Below are 18,257 nucleotides of genomic sequence, written 5' to 3'. Positions count from 1 at the left end.
CTTTCTGTGACTTCTGACTAGCATTCTGAAAGCTAGAGCCTTGAAGTTCCTGCAGAGATAGAACATAGGCTATTTTACTTAATCCCTTGCTGTTTTAGGATGAGGTGCTAAGTTGCAGAGACTGCAGTTTTCTGGCCTCAGAGGAACACAGAAGGCAGGTCAGACACAGTAGCTTTTTTAAGCTTTTTAAATAACTTAAGCAAAGTAACTTAGATGAGTCAACTTTTAATTATTATACAGTAACCCTAAATATCTTGTAAGACAAAAGTCTTATGGTCCAACAACATTCTTCCCCCTCTGATGCCTCAAGAAACACTGACAAGAAAGAAGACCCTGCCAGGGCTGGTCCTCAGCACTGAAGCCTGTATGATACCAACTCCGTACCTTTTTGCTTGTATGTTGAATGGCTTCCAAAAGTGAGTGCTCATTTAATGTTTGCTAGGCTTTATTAATAATGTTCATAAATCTCAGATCCCCAGTGAAAATTTGTGTATTGTTTATGTATTTGTATTCAATATTTGATCTACTGTGGCCTATAGGGATTTCTTGCTCTGTCAGGTATCTTACCTCCTATATTAATATTTAAGAGGATAGTCAAACAAAGAATTAATATTGTCAAAGAGAGGTAATTATTCACTAGTGATACATCCATAACTCAAAAAGAATAGGTAAAGCAATAATTTCAATTCAAAATTATAGTACATATAAATTCTAGATGATTTCAATTTTCCATGTACATTCATTTTTAGAGGACATGTCATAAGAATTAAATGTGGGAACAAATATTAGTTTTCCATGATAGTACCCAGTATATAACCTAATAATCAATAAATAAACATTTAACATTATGATTTCATGAACCTATGCAATCGTAGCTCTGGAGCACAGCCTCTGGAGCCTGGGGTGCTAAGCCCATGATAGGATGGTTCGAGTTATCTAGGGTGGGTCTGGTTCTGAAAACCTCAGGCTTTGTCATAATGAGATGCTGAATCAGGGTCTGGGTATGGAAGCCAGACAAGTGATTGGTTGCCTCTCTGGTCTATATTCAAAGATGCTCCTTACTGGCAGGAGCTCAGTTTACAAGAGTGATTGCTCACTTGTCGGACACACTGCCTAGTCTTACCAGCCCAGTGTCTCTCATGCTAGCTAGCTTGTTTTTAAGTTTAATATTCCTGTCACAATGCCTAGCTGATTGCTGCTACTGGGAAACAAAGACAGATGAGTCTGCATCACTTCACACTTCATTTCTCTTTTAAGAATGTTGGATGCATGTCATCTGCATGTGAAGATGTTTGTTCATCCTTCCAATTTATTTTCTGCTTTCTCCTGAGAGTCCATAGTTCTTGATATCATTGTGGTTGAATAGGCCAAGATTCAGTACTATAAGTCGCCCCCCCCCGTTTCCTTTTCCTGTTCTTTTCATTTTTATTAAGAGCCTTTTGTTTAGTTGTCATCACTGTTTTGTAAGATAGAAGATCATCTTTTGCACTTTAAAAAGTTTCTGCTTAGTTGACCAGCTCTGCATGGTCAACCAGTTTGTTTCATAAAAGGAAGTTTGACTCTCCTCCATCTTCCTACACAGTTTTATTGGTCCATGGAATATTCTGTCAGCTCCATAGTCAGGTTGGCAATTTTTTTTAGGAGAGTGGAGCCCAGGTAATTCTTCTTGGGAGTTATGTCTCCTTCCTTTAGTCAATAAGCCTGCTAATGTGGCTCATGAGATGTCACCATATTCCCTCACTCCTTGATTTGAATTGGTTGACCCAAAACATCTTATGTATTAGCTGGAAGACTGCAGGCAAGGAGATGATACCTTGAGCCCTAGAAGCAAGAGTTGTGTTGTACAGCAGCACTACATTCTCTCTCCCTCTCTTCCTCTCTCTCTCTCTCTTCCTCCCTCTCTCTCTCTCCCCCTCCCTCCCCTCTCCTCTCATTCCCTCTCCCTCTTCCTCCTTCCCTCCCCCCTCTCTCTCACACACACATACACACACACACACACACATACACATAAACACACGCACAAACAAACACACACACAACTTCAGATGTATATTTATGTGATAGATGAGTGCAAAACATTGGGAAACTCATTGCTACTTCCATACATGCCCTGACTGGCCTGCTACCAAGACTTCACCAGCTTTAAATCTCACATCCTCTCCTCTCTATGGCCCACCTTGGTGATATTCCCCCCCACAATCTGTGTGTGATATATCTATATCTATCTATATCTATCTATATCTATCTATATCTATCTATATATATCTTGTCACATGCTTTTTTTTTAATGTTCAAATTGATTGCATATCCTAGCTTTCCTAAAACAAAATTCTTCAATCAGGGTTTGTTCAGGCACAGCATGGTATAGGGAGGTTCTAGGGTTAGACACATTTGAACAATTGTTTTCCTACAAGATTCATAACTATCCCTTATTAAAACATAATTTCTCATTTAAAAGAAATAAACATAGTAAAATTGAAGTTATAGGCTGGGTATAAAGATTGCATCATATAAAGCAACATGTCTGATGCTTGGGGCAGAGTAGAGCTTCCAAAAATTGTAGCTATAATATTAATCAAAATATTTCTCAAACAGGCAAATGTTAAAAAAATAAATTTTAGAAACTAACATTAACAACTCTTTTCTTGGCATCCTAGACAATCCTACAGGAAATTTAAAGTTAAGAATCCTAGGCATCATGTGCTATATAATGCTTAAAACCACTTACTGTTGTGAGACATAATGAGACAATATGTCTCCATTATATAAAGCTGAGCCCAGAATCTCTCTCTCCCTCCTTTTTTTTTTAACATAGATTCTTATCTATGCTTCCAAAGCTGGGATCAATTGCATGTATCATGCCTGGCTTTACTCAGCTTCTTGAGGAGTGGCTTACTAGTATAGGTGAACACAGGAGTTAAAAAAAAAACAGCACAAACAATAAGTTTCTGATTCTCCAATGATAACCACAATGTATAGCAAATTGAGGTTTTATTGGAAGCACCTGTTTATTTTGTATTATGTGACTTCACCACAGTTTTGATTTTGAAATACATAATATACTTTGTACTACAAACTGTAATACCATATGATACCAATGCATGCTCCATGAAAAACCTTGGCTCAAATTTAAGAATACTGTATGCTAGTCATTGAAGTACTTTTCCTATACATACAGAAGTCTTTGATTGTATGGAAATATAATGGCTTAATCAAATACTGCTTTTCTACCATTATTCCACAGCTTGTAGATATCAATTTAGAACATCTTTCTATTGTGTTAGAGTGATTTATTTATTTATATAAATAGATTTTAAGATAGGATTTTATGTCCGTAGACTGATTTCTAACTACTTGTGTCGAGGATGCTCTCTAACCCTGATGAAGTTCCCTCCCAAGTGCTAGGGTTACAGGCATGATCTACCATTCCTAGATAATACATGGATTGATTTTCAAGGTTTTTGATTAATCTGGTCATTGATTTTCACAAAGATTGTTGGATGAATTTTAGCCCAAGATTAGGATAAGATTTCCAACAATTTCCAAAATGCTTTAAAACATAGACACCATATTCTTGAAATATACTTCTGTAATTTTGTTCTTGATAGTTATGTGATCCAGTGTTCTTAGCAGTCACATGTACAAAATCAAAAGGTGTTATCACATTCAGACTAGATTTAATTTTTTTCATGTAAAAATAGTCCAGCACATCCATTTCTTTAGTACAGATAAATGATGAAATTATAGCTATACTAAAATTGTTCTAAGTATAATAAAGTTCTTTGTGAATTATAATCTGTAAATGTCTAATTTGTTTGTCTACTTTATATACCTGGATTCACATAAAAATGTTTCAGGCAAAATGTAGTCTTGAGAGGAAAAGTTTAGGCAACTCTGATGTAGACTACTTTGGGAATGCTAGAGAGACATATGATAAGAATCCTCACATCTGAGACCTCTAGAACTGTGTTTCTGTCATGGTTAAATTTAATTGTCAACCTGTTACATCTAGAAGCACTGGGGAAGAGACTCTCAATGAGGGATTGTCTAGACCAGGGTTATCTTAATTAATATGAGAACAGCCAGTTCTTTGAGGGCAGCTCTATTTCATAGTGAGGGGCTCTGAACTGTATAAGACTGGGGTAGTTGAGCTGAGCACACATGCAAGCAAAGAGTATCCATGTATTTGTCTTTCTTGACTGTGATTATCATGTGACCTGCTTCAAGTTCCTACCTGTACTTGAGGTCAGTGATAAACTGTAACAAGTAATTCTAAAAAGAAACCAACCCATTCTCCTTTAAGTGTCTTTTTGTCATGGTGTTTTGTTATAGTAACAGAAACAATGCTAAGATTCATTCTAAGTATAAAACTCTTGAGCTAGCACTTTCCTGAACTCAGGTGTTTCTCTCCTTCCTCAGCCCAGTAATTGTTGTCTTTATTTTATCTTCCATTTCCTTTCCTTTGCTCAATTTCATTTGCCTGATTAATTGGAGAACCAACAATCTGTTTAAAGTACATCTATTCTTTAGCAGGGTCTCTTTGCACTCTTTCTGATGATTCACAGATCATACATGGACATACTTACTGTATTGTGTTATTTTCTGTGGAGTGCATTTTGTTTCCTAAATTTGTTTGCCAAGCTCCCCTTGCCACATTGCTCCCATTGTGAGTTATAGGGTATAATGACAAATTAATTGTTTCATTTTGTCACATCATTAAAAATTATACATATATCATATCAAGAAAATACTAGGTATGAGTGTCACTTAAAATTAAGTTTAGAGTATCAAGCTTTTTTTCTCCTATAAGCCTTTAAGAGTGTCACATGAAAATAAGAAAAAAATTATTTTTCAGTTCAGTTGTAGCTCACCTTTCGAGGTCCTGTGCTTTTTAATTCAAACACATCCATTGTGTAATTAACTCTACGTCCATAGTGATCAAATTGAACATTTCCAGTCAGTCCTTGAATTCGAACCTGTGAAGAAAAAAGAAAACACACATATACTCATTAGGAGCTTCACTTAAGGAAAACCTGCTAGTCTAAGGACCATAAAAGGCTGTTAATTAAAAGTTACAATAAGCTCTCTGGAATGTCACTGGATGCTTGAGCTACTGAGATGGAGCCTTGAGAAAGCATATAAAGAATATTAAAAGTTATTTTGCTCTAGACCTAGAAGATGAATTTTTTTTACAATGTTTCATTTTAAATAGCACAATTCTTTCCCAATATTAAAATATCCTTTATAGAAGAGAAATTTATTTGCTTAGAGTCAATCTTTAATTTTTTTAAAATATCATCTCACAGCAGATTATATACCTAGGGTTCCTACAACAGATCATATTCTTCTGGCTAACACTGAGTTAACAGATGAAAAGCTAAAAATACATCATTTGAAGTATCCAAGCACATTGGATTCCAAATTACCTTTTGATTCCCATTCATTTTATTTATGCTTTGAATTCATCATATTTCAGGTAAATTAATAACTTTACCAAACACCAGTTATGTAAAATATATTGTTTGTTTGAGCATAAAAGAATAAAATTAGTCATTTAATCCAAAGTTAAAGATGCACCGAAGTAGTCCTTAGCTCTGCCAAACATTTCTCCTTCTTCCTTTGCAAGTTAGGTTTATATTCTCTTTACTCCTTGTGGATAATGACGGTAATGACCTTTCTGATGTAAGTTGTAGGCAGATATTAGAACCATTATTGAAATGAATAATTCAATTGTCATCCAAAAACTTTCCTACAACAACCTATTCATTCAAAATGGCAGCTGTTCTGCCAGGCCGGGTCCTTGAGTGATTTTATGGAACACTGGGCTCTTGCTAACCAAGTATGTCTACACTGAGCAACTTCATTGTTTTAGGCTTTTTTGGATTTGTTGTGCCATCTTGACTACACATCTATATAATGAATAACCATTGCAGTTCTAAACAAAATGTTTGACACTGTTAAATGCTTGATGTATTAGCATGGAAATCATAATAGACATTAACGCTCAAATGGATTAGTCTATTTTTAGCATACTATTCTTACAAAAGTTCATGAAATAAAGCAAAATTATGAGTTACCTGCTTCAGTGTTCTCTCCATATCAATTCCCTGGCCCCAGGGAGCAGCAGGGTTTGCCAGACAATCCCCTGCATTTCCTCTCCTTGAAATATCAATTTTCTGTCTTCTGAGACTTCGGAACGTTTCAGCCATCACCAGGACACCATCGTAGGTGAGAGCAGAGGTGTACTGATCAAGTTAAACGGTATAGAAAGGAAAAGTTAAAGTCTAGCACAATGAGACATCTTGGACCTCTTCAGGCTTATGACAAAAACTCCATCTTTCTCAAGAGCTAGCATGGTACTGATAATTAAATGATGATGGCTTTGGAAATGTCTTGTCTTGCTTTAACACAAAGACTGTATGGCACATCATATGGCTCTAATTTTAAAGGAGAAAACCCACTCTGAAAATAGAGACGCTGAAGGACAATTTTCTATTATCTGGAAGAAGAAAGGCCGCAGGTTGTGATTTTATGTTGTATTTCAGTATAAACAGGTAGAGGATTGATACTACAGGCTGTGTTATTACATCCTGCATTGGAGTAGCTTAGCTCCAGGAGGGCTATTCTTTTTTCTTTCTCACCAAATGCCTAACAGTGTTCTCAGAGATTTACTTTGCATTCATTGACTTGAAATATCTATGTTTATCCTCCCAGAGGAATTGTGTCATGTTGAGAAATGCAATGCTAAGGATATTTTATTCAACTTCAATAGACCTATCAATTGTACCTGTCATTCAATGAATGAGTTCAGTTTGATGAGTTAACTATTGCTCTAACTTTCCATTCGAGTATCAGTGTAGATATATAAAATATAAACCATCTGTGTACTGATGACCATCCATGTAACTCTTTGAGAAAAGAGTGAGTCCCCTGGGCAAGATTATTAGTGTAAAGTAGGATGTGAGGGAAGATGAATAGAAAAATGTGACTCTGGTAAATTTTGGCGATGTTTGATTAGAGACTTTCTAAACGCATGGGAGATAAGACATAGTACTCATCAACTACTAGTCATGACAATAACTGCATTATCTGCTTTAGGAATTCCATATAGTTAACACTTTTCACATCTTCATCAACGACAGGCTTATGCCATGTGAATCAGGGGTTAAAGTTTTTGTTTTTTGCCTGCAAATGAAGAAAATCCATTTAGAATTGTGAATGTAGAAACTAAACAGAAACAATATGATTAGTACAGGAAGAGAAAAACTAAAGCTGCATGAATTTCAGGAAAGCATTGTTGAGTAGTAGAGGAAATGAACATGAATCTTGTATTAAAAGGATGTATAAGAATCATTTAAAATAAGAGCATACAGGAAACAGTATCACAGAAATAAGCAAAGGCCTGTGCTCTCTTAGTTAGGATGGAGAAGCTGAAGGAAAAGAAGCAAATTGCTACCCTAAATATTAATGAGCTTTCTCTCTTGCTCTACCCAACATGTGTCTGAGTAGAAAAAGCCTCCAAAGTTTTCTTCTTCCAAGGCAAGACAATAAAAAGGAGAAATAAAGATGTCTCCCCAAAGACCTAAAGGACAAATGATAAAATGTACTGCTGGTGTGCCAGGATCACGAGATAAAAAAAAAAAGAAAAAAAAATGGGCCTTTTTTTCAAAGCAGGAAGAATGAAGCCAAGAGGAGATGGTAAAAAAGCAGACAAATTTACTTTCCTGTAGAAAAAGGAAATAGTGTTACACAGTGGGGTGCAGTGCAAAGCAAATAGCCAGCTGGAAAAGCAAAGGCCTGGAATTTAATAGGGCCCAAGAGCTGACAGAAGCTTGGAGTTTAAACTGGCTTTACCTTGTCAAAAACTCCAACTCTTTCTCATATGCCTTATTGTAGTACAGTGTAGCAAAAATTTTTATGGATACCCAGATTTCAGATGACATGTAAAAAATATATATTAAATAAACATTTCATTTGCGAGCAGCTTTAAAACTACCTCTTAGCCAGGAGTTATTTTCTGTCCTACCCATCAATCAGAATGAAGAGGTGAATTCTGCTTTTCAACATTTATAGGTAAAAAAGACAAATACAGGCAGAATCAGTGTTCAGTAGAGAAAATTGGACTTTGAAAGGAAAGAACTAAAATAAATTCAAGTTCTGTTACTTCTAGGTTTATAGAATATAAAATATATGTTACAGACAACAAAGCAGAAAAATAAAAAAAATATTTGTTTACTGCAGCAGTTGTGACGCTGACTATTCATTACTACCCGACAAGCTGGCTGCAAAACCCACTGGCTAAGAAATGTGAAATGTGAAGGTTGGTAGTGCGTGGTCCTTATAGGAGTTTACAGGAGCCAGATACTAAGTACACTAAGTCTTGGTTGAGAGTAGCAGAATCTAATATCATGGAAAGTATAAAGGAAGATAATGGAGAAGGTGAAACTTGAAGTGACCTTTGAAAAGGAAGTTGGAATAGATGAATAGTGCAGATAAAGGCAAAGGACTGTAGAGGTGACACCTACTCTTGGTGACTGACACCTATACTTGGTGACATTGACTAGAGAGGACAGTTCTGTTTAGCTGGGATATCAGAAAAGTAGCAAAGAATCATGAAATCAAAAGGACCTTTGTTCTCATATTTCATTATTAGTAGTAATTATTATTTCTTTTCCTGAAAGAAGGTGACAAGATCAGAGATCATGTGTTGATTCCTGGAATAAACATTAACGAACTAAAAGATGATTCAGTTAATTATACCCAACCCTCAACATTTATAGACTCTGGTTTTGAATTTCTTTACTTGATAAACATTTATTTGCAATCTCCAAATCAATACTTAATACTTTTGCAGGCACTTATAGGCATATACAGAGAAGTGGAACATTTGATTTAGCCAATATGCAAACTTCTAGCTCTAGTTAAATAAACACTACAATTTTTTGTTTCTGTTCTCATGATGTAAATAAGTACACTTTTTGTGGCTCAGTAGGTGCTGTTTTACCCAAATTTGTGCTTTTTTTTTTCCAGGATACTTTAGAGGCTAAAAGGGTCTAAACCATAGCATTGATTGCTGCCTAATGGTCATAATATGAGAAGACACTAGTGCTTCTGACAAATATGTGCATTAAGGAAATTCCCTTTGAAGAGTGACTATACGTCAATACTAAGGAAGAAAATGAAGTTAACTAAAATGAATAAAACAAAATATTGGTTAATTGACAGAAAGTCGGAACTAGAAGCTCTCAGAAAATAATCTTATATTTTTTTAAGAACAATGGCTTAATTTTTGTATCACTTATTACTTGAGTAAGGTTTTCAGAACATAATCACAAAATGTATATTAGATAGTAATATGTGACAGGAACTGAGGAACAGCCAGGGAAATGATCCTTCCAGTTTCTGTCTGCACCTCAGAGCTGACCCTGTGCCAAAGCTCTCCTCACCCCAATCCTGTCTAGAGAGAGCTGGTCTCTCAGAAGTATTGAATGCCTAAGATCACAGGTGAGACCACCACTTCTGCTCCAATACCTGGCCCAAGTGGGACTTTCCCAGAGCCCAGAGTTGTTCTCCCAGGAGTGCTAACACAAATAAGATCACAGGCCTACAGGCTCACAGGAGGGACAAGCTATAGTCAGAGACAGCAAGACCATCTAACACCAGAGAGATAACCAGATGGTGAGAGGCAAGCGCAAGAACATAAGCAACAGAAACCAAGGCTATTTGGTATCATCAGAACCCAGTTTTCCCACCACAAAAAGCCAAGGATATCCCAACATACCTGAAAAACAAGATTCTGATTTAAAATCACATCTTTTGATTAGGATAGAGGACTTTAAGAAGGACATAAATAACTCCATTAAAGAAATACAGGAGAACACAGGTAAACAGGTAGAAGTCCTTAAAGAGGAAAAACATAAATACCTTAAAGAAATATAGGAGAACACAACCAAACAGGTGAAGGAATTGAACAAAACCATCCAAGATCTAAAATAGGAAATAGAAACAATAAAGAAAGCACAAAGGGAGACAACCCTGGAGATAGAAAACCTAGGAAACAGATCAGGAGTCATAGATGTAAGCATCATCAACAGACTACAAGAGCTAGAAGAAATAATCTCAGGGGCAGAAGATACCATTAAAAACATTGACACAACAGCCCAAGAAAATGCAAAACACAAAAATCTCCAAGTCCAAAACATCCAGGAAATCCAGGATACAATGAGAAGACCAAACCTAAGGATAATAGATATAGAAGAGAGTGAAGATTACCAACTTGAAGGGCTAGTAAAGGTCTTCAAGAAAATTATAGAAGGAAACTTCCCTAACCTAAAGAAAGAGATGCCCATGCACATACAGGAAGCTTACAGAACTCCAAATAGATTGGACCAGAGAAGAAATTCCTCCTGTCACATAATAGTCAAAACATCTACTACAAAATCCTATACTCAACAAAACTGGAAAATCTGGATGAAATGGACAATTTTCTAGACAGATACCAGGTACCAAAGTAAAATCAGGAGCAGATAAATCATCTGCCATTCCATAACCCCTAAAAAAATAAAAATAGAAGTGGTCATTAAAAGTCTTCCAATCAAAAAAAAAAAAAAAGCGCAGGACGAGATGGTTTTAGTGCAGAATTCTATCAGACCTTCAAAGAAGACCTAATACCAATAATCTTCAAACTATTCCACAAAGTAGAAACCTAACGAACACTATCTAGTTTGTTCTATGAAGTCATAGTTACACTGATACCAAAAGCACACAATAAACAAAGAGAACTTCAGATCAATTTTCCTTATGAATATTGATGCAAAAATACTCAATAAAATTCTTGCAAACTGAATCAAAGAACATATCAAAACAGTCATTCACCATGATCAAGTAGGTTTCATCCCAGAGACACAGGGATGATTCAATATACAGAAATCCATCAATGAAATTCTCTATATAAGCAAACTCAAAGGAAAAAAAATCACATGATCATTTAATTAGATGCAGAAAAAGCATTTGACAAAATTCAATATCCCTTCATGTTAAAAGTCTTGGAAATATCATGAAGTTAAGGCCCATACCCAAACATAGTAAAAACAATGTACATCAAACCTTTAGCCAACATTAAACTAAATGGAGAGAAACTTGAAGAAGTTCCACTAAAATCAGGGACTAGGAAAGGCTACCCACTTTCTCTTTATCAATAAAGTGCTCGAAGTTCTAGCTAGGCAGTTAAACAGCAAGGGGAGGTCAAAAGGATATAAAAAGGAAAGTAAGAAGTCAAAATAATAGTATTTGCAGATGATATAATAGAATACTTAAGTGACCCCAAACAATTCCACCAGAGAACTCCTACAGTTGATAAACCACTTCAACAAAGAGGCTGAATATATAATTAACTCAAACAAATCACTAGCCTTCCTTTACTCAAAGAATAAATGGGCTGAGAAAGAAATTAGGAAAATGATACCCTTGATAATACCCACAAATAATACAAAATACATTGGTGTGACTCTAACCAAGCAAGTGAAAGATCTGTTTGACAAGAATTTCAAGTTCCTGAAAAAAAAGAAATTGAAGAAGACCTCAGGAGATGGAAAGATCTCCCATGCTCATGGATTAGCAGGATTAATATAGTAAAAATGGCCATCTGGCCAAAAGCAGTCAACAGTTTCAATGCAATCCCCATCAAAATTTCATCTCAATTTTTTTTACAGATATAGAAAGAGCAATTCTCAATTCATTTGGAATAACCAATAACCCTAGGATGGCGAAAACTATTCTCAACACTAAAAAGACTTGGAGGAAACACCATCCCTAACCTCAAGCTCTATTACAGAGCAATAATAATAACAACTGTATGGTATTGGTACAGAGACAGGCAGGTAGATCAAGGGAACAGAATTGAAGACCCAGAAATGAACCCACATACCTATGGTCAGTTGACCTTTGACAAAGAAGCTAAAACCATCCACTGGAAAAAAGACAGTGTTTTCAGCAAATGGTGCTGGTTCAACTGGAGGTCAGCATGTAGAAGAATGTAAATCAATCCACTCTTATCTCCTGGTACAAAGTTCTAGTCTAAGTTGATAAAGGACCTCCACATAAAACCAGATACACTGAAACTAATAGAAGAGAAAGTGGGGAAGAACCTCGAATACTTAGGCACAGGGGAAAAGTTCTTGAACAGAACACTAATGGCTTATGCTCTAAGATCAAGAATTGACAAATGGGACCTCATAAAACTGCAAAGCTTCTGTAAGGCAAAGGACACTGTCAATAGGAAAAGTAGCAACCAAAGATTGGGAAAAAAATCTTCACCAACCCTATATCTGATAGAGGGTTAACATCCAAAATATACAAAGAACCCAAGAAGTTAGACTCCAGAGAACCAAATAACCATATTAAAAATGGGGAACACAGGTAAACAGAAAATTCTCAACTGAGGAAACTTGAATGGGTGAGAAGCACCTAAAGAAATGTTCAGCATCCTTAGTTAGGTAACAGTAGATGCTGGTGAGGATGTGAAGAAAGATTGCTAGTGGGATTGCATGGTGGTACAACCACTCTGGAAATCAATCTGGTGGTTCCTCAGAAAATTGGACATAATACTGTCTGAGGACCCAGCTATACCACTCCTGGGCATATATCCAAAAGTTGCTCCAACATTTAACAAGGACACATGCTCCACTTTGTTCATAGCAGCCTTATTTTGAATAGTCAAAAGCTGGAAACAATCCATATGTCCCTCAGCAGAGGAATGGATACAAAAAATATGGTACATTTATGTAATGAAGTACTACTCAGATATTAAAAACAATGACTTTATGAAATTCACAAGCAAATGGATGGAACTAGAAAAAATATCCTGAGTGAGGTAACTCAGTCACAAAAGAAAACACATGGTATGTACTGGGTGATAAGTGGGTATTAGGCAAAAAGTTTGGAATACTCATGATGCAACTCACAGACCACACGAAACTCAAGAAGATGGAAGACCAAAAGTGTGGGTGCTTCAATCCTACTTAGAAGGAGGAACAAAATAATCAAGGGAGGTAGACAGTTGGAGGGACTTGGGAAGAAGAAAGGAGTGGTGGAGGCAAAAGAAGGGGCGGAATCAAGTATGAGAGGAGACTGGGCAGATTGAATAGAGGTATGTAGCAATGGGGGATGAGAAACTGGGGGTAGCCAGCAGAAAGTCACAGGTGCCAGGAAAGCAAGAGGCTTCCAGGACCCAAGGGGATAACATTAGCTGAAATACCCAACAAAGGAGAGAATCAACCTGTAGAGACTGTATACAGAGGTTAGGCACAGCCCCCAGTTGAGGGATGGGGCCACCTACCCATCTCTAAAATTTTAACTTAGAGATGCTCCTGTCTAAAATGAAATACATGGACAAGGAGTGGAATAGAGACTGAAGGAAAGGCCATGCAGAGACTGCACCACCTGGAGATCCATCTCATAAGCAGATACCAAACCCAGACACTATTGCTGATGCCAACAAGTGCTTGCTGACAGGAGCCAGATATAGCTTTCTCTTGAGAGGCTGTGCCAGAGCCTGACAAATACAAATGGGGATGCTTGCAGTCAGCCAACGGACTGAGCACTGGGACCCCAATGAAGGAGTTAGGGGAAGAACAGAAGGAGCTGAAGGGGTTTGCAACTCCATAGGAAGAACAACAATATTAACTATCCAGAACCCCCCCCCCCAGAGCTCCCAGCAAGTAAAGCACCAATTGAAAAGTACACATGGAGGGACCTATGACTCCAGCTGCATATGTAGCAGAGGATGCCCTTATCTGACATTAATGGTAGGGGAGCCCCTTGGTCCTATGAACGTTCAATCTCCAGTATAGGGGATTGCTAGGGTGGTGAGATTGGAGTAGATGGGTAGGTAGAGGAGCACCCTCATAGAAGCAGGAGGAGAGGGAATGTGATGGGGGTTACGGAGGGGAAACCTCGAAAGGGGATAACGTTTGAAATGTAAATAAATAACATAACCAATAAAATTGTAATATGTATATTAAATATTTTCTGGGTGTCCAGAATCATGCTAAGATCTGTGGAAACTTTATATGTCATATGGATTCTGTTATAATGTGATATGTAGCTTTATTTATGAAATTACTGTAAAAATGCTTTAAATATAAATAGTTGTAAATGAACCAGAATTATTATAAGCAAATCCCACAAACTATAACATAATAATTATCCCAAAGTAATAGTATAAAAATCATCAAAAAGGTGATATTAAAATGATCATCTTTTATCTATTCCATGAACCTCTGACGTTTTTCTAAAAAGCCAATCAAGAAAGATTTATTTACTATGTATAGGCCTAATTCTCCAAAGCAGGATTTTTTGAGAGCAATGTTAGTTCACTTTTTATTTTAGGCCTCTTATTATAGAAAAAAGTACAAACTGGGGTTTTAATCAAAGGAATCTGATGACATAAGGATTTGGTAAGAAATATTACAGAAGCACACAACAGATTAGATTATTTGACAGATCATCTTGGCAGAACATCTTATCATCTTATCAGTATGAGTCAGACTCTATGTGGAGGTGTGGTGGTGGGAGATGCCAAATTCCAGAAACAGCCTGAAGCACAGGACCTCTGACTTTTTACTGACAGGAGGCCAATTACCATATTCATTTCACATCTCACAAGCATTCAAATGTCAACCATGATTAGTATATAATGAACAACCAGTAAACACTTCATTTTGTAATTCCTTGATTTTTTAAGGTACCTCTCTATTTCAGTATTGAATAGGGGAAGTTGACAGCCAATTTAAAAAAAAACAACTTTGGACTAGGACAGGAAAGTTGGCTCAGAGATTTTGGTCATCCTGATAAGCCTTTAGAAACAGTGATCATGGGAGTGTTCACAGAATTGTGTTTAATGCCTTGCTTGTTCTTTGAGTATTTGTGTTTATTGTCTTGCTTGTTCCTTGACTATTTATATCTATTTTATTAGTAGTTCCTCAACCTAGCACTGACCTTAATAGATCCATGTAATTAAAATGGGATAAAAGCAAAAAGGAGGAGGGGGATGGGATGGGGGTCCTAGGGAGGAGAAATGGAGAAAGGGGATGACATCTGAAATGTAAATAAATAAAATATCCAATGAAAAAAAAGAAAATGACTTTGGGCTAGGACAGAGAAGTAGGCTCAGATATTGTGGTCATCCTGATAAGCCCCTAGAAACAGTGATCACAGGACTTTGTTTATTGCCTTGCTTTTTCTTTATCTATTTGTGTTTATGGTCTTGCTTGTTCCTTGACTAGTTGCATTTAATATATTGCTACTTCCTCAACCTAGAAGTGACTTTAATACTTGCATGGAATTAAACTGTTATAAAAGGAAAAAAAAAAACAAAAAAAACCCAAGAAAAATAAAAACAAAAATCAAAACCAACCAAACAAAAAAACCTTATAGCTAGAAAATAAAATAGCTGATTGTATTAGTTGTTTTTAATTTTTCTATGTCTGATTTCAAATTATATATTAAAAGTCTACTGAAATGCATAGTTGAGGAATGATTAAATATTGACATTCATTATGTGGTGATCAAGAAAACTAAGTTGGAGTCAGAGCAGAATGCCATCATTGATATGATATTTAGGACCCATTCTTTCAGATGAGACAAAATGCACCCATGAGTAGACACTTGTGAGCTTCCTCTGCAAATGCTAATTACATACTCATGATACCTATATATATGCACATAGGTATGTACACAGACACACACACACATATATATATGTATACATACATACATACATACATACATACATTCATACATACATAAAGTATCTTCTTTTGAGAAGCTGACACTCATATCTTCGGTGCTTAGCTTTCTTTTCCCAAGTGACTCTTTCTTCTTTAAATCTATGTTAGACTCCTAAATCTGTGTCTGGTTTAAAACTATGGTAAACTGTTTTCTTGATAATGTACAACTTCATCTAATATAAATAATTATAATATATTAATATGGTATATGCATATTAAAGTATATATTAATATATATCATATTATCACACACACACACACACACACCAGAAAAGATGGCTCAGTAATTAAAAGCACTTTTTACTCTTGCAGATGACTGAAGTTTTTGCTCAGCACCCATATAATTTGCTCACTCCTGTTGGAAATAACATCTTCATGGATCTGGCAATGTCTTCTGGACTCTGGGTATACTCACATACACAAACCCACACACAGACACATAGGTACATACAATTAAAAATAAAATCAAAGAGCCCAGTGTTTTTTTTTCTTCAGTTGAAAGAAGCATTGCATAAGAGCTTTACACTTGTTATCTTCTGCAATTTTCTAATTTATCTACTTGATATTAACTACTTTTTCAAAAGTATTTTTATCAGGGTAGAAAATTAATAACAGACTTTCCATTTAAATGTTAGTTAATAAAACATTTAAATACAAAAATTTAAATGCTCATATAGAAGACAACAACAAGAAACTGCTTGAGTTGATCCCTGTTATTATATACAGACATTTGAAAATTATTTTTGTAGTGTCTGAATGCCTGTGTGTATGTATGGCTATGTATGAATGTACATGGGCATGTATATCTGTAGTTGGGCTCACCTGTGAGTTGCAGGATTATTGATCATATTGTGAACCCTGAGATTGTCTTATTTACTGTAAAAATCTGTTTCTAGTTGTGATGTGACTCAGCCCTAACACACATCCAAGAGCTTTCTGCTTATTGTAAACAGGACTAAATAAAGTCAACCATAGGTCAAGAGGCAGAGCAAGCAAGTAGTTGACCAGGAGTGATTATACATAGGACAAAACCATGCAGTAGAAGAGGAAGTCAGGAAGATGAATAGAGAGATACACAGGAAGTAAAAGGGAGAGACATTCATTTTCAGAGGTTGTAGAGACAGTGTGCACAAGGAACTTTTCCCTTTGGGAAATCAGCTGTGTAGGAAGGTCAGCTGAGTGTCTTCTCTGCCTCTCTGAGCTAGCAGGCTTTCATGCTGACATCTTCATTGGTAAAATCAAAATACTGAGACAACACCTGTTTGTGAACCTCTGGAGGCTAGAAATTTATTCAGGTGACTTTCTTTCCTGCTCTCCATCTTGTTATTCATGACAAAGTCTCTAACTGAATGTCAGCACTCCTGGACCACGTATCCTGACTAGGCAGTGAGCCTCTGGCCTCCACTTTCCAGACTTGGGATTACAGGAGTACACTTCTTCACTCGCTATTTGTATGTTGGTGCTGGGAATCTGAACTCAGGTTCTGATGCTTCATAGCAAGTATTCACTGAATCAGCTACACAAACAGTTATAAAGCACTCAGTCAGTTTTAGTGCAAAGACAGTGAGAAGATGCTACAAAGTGTCTGAATGTGTTAAAAAAAAGGAGCCATAAAATAAGATATTAACATGATCTGGAGATTTGGTTTGGCAGTTAAGAACACATTGCTTTTGTGTAGGAACCAGGTTCTGTTCCCAGCACCCATGTGGTGGCTTATAACCACCAGTAATACCAACTCTAGCAGATCTGACTCCCTCTTTTGTCCTTTGAAAGCACAATGCATACCCATTGCACACAGACATACATGAAAGCAACAACACTTATACACATAAAGTAACTTAAAAAATTTAAAAAGATAACAGTACACAATATACAAAAATATACAAAACCAAATACCTTTGGAGGTGTTTCAGATCCTGGATATTCTCTCTGATCGAGTTTCTTCCAGCGATCCATTAGTTTGGTTACCATGGGCGTATTAAAATCTACCAACTGGAATCCGGTGACATTTGCTCCACCATGTATAAATCTCTCAAGAGAAATATCCTTGAAACCCTGTAAATTAGTAGAAAAACTCATCAAATTTAATTTATTAAATGTTCTTGTTCTTCAACAGTATGTAAGTTAATGCAAGTTCCCTTTTGAGTTCATATAATCACATGCCTGTTGATCCAAGAAGAAACATATTATTCCACTGATGACTAGGCAAATTGTTACTGAGATGTCAGTGTATGTGAACTAATAGGGTTTATATTACAACAGGATTCACTATATATCATGTTCTGTGCTTATTGTATTACAATGTATCTATTCAGCTCAATCATATCTTGGTTACTGGGTAGACATGATTAATTTTAAGGTAAGAAAATTAAGGATAGGTGTTTAAGGCAAAAGTCTTGACGGTCACCTATAGATACACAATAAAACCAAGTTTTGATCAAATTGTTCACACTTTGTACCTTGCATTCC

General features: G+C 36.3%; 1 protein-coding gene across 3 annotated transcripts in view; it reads right to left on the bottom strand.

Annotated features, from left to right (window-relative positions):
• The window catches only part of Gria4 (glutamate ionotropic receptor AMPA type subunit 4), a 368,088-nt gene that overhangs the window by 61,285 nt on the left and 288,546 nt on the right, over positions 1–18,257 (bottom strand). For all 3 annotated transcript variants that reach the window (XM_028771312.1, XM_028771311.1, XM_028771310.1), the window contains exons 7-9: positions 17,685–17,843; positions 6,078–6,245; positions 4,872–4,976 (exon numbers count right to left, since the gene is read on the bottom strand). In XM_028771312.1, coding sequence (XP_028627145.1) covers positions 4,872–4,976; positions 6,078–6,245; positions 17,685–17,843 — 432 coding nt within the window. The remainder of the gene's footprint in view (positions 1–4,871; positions 4,977–6,077; positions 6,246–17,684; positions 17,844–18,257) is intronic.

This window comes from Grammomys surdaster, unplaced genomic scaffold (genome assembly GCF_004785775.1).
Source record: "Grammomys surdaster isolate TR1022 unplaced genomic scaffold, NIH_TR_1.0 206, whole genome shotgun sequence".
Classification (NCBI taxonomy): domain Eukaryota; kingdom Metazoa; phylum Chordata; class Mammalia; order Rodentia; family Muridae; genus Grammomys; species Grammomys surdaster.
Note: the sequence above shows the minus strand (reverse complement) of the source record. Positions and strands in the feature narration are given on the sequence as shown.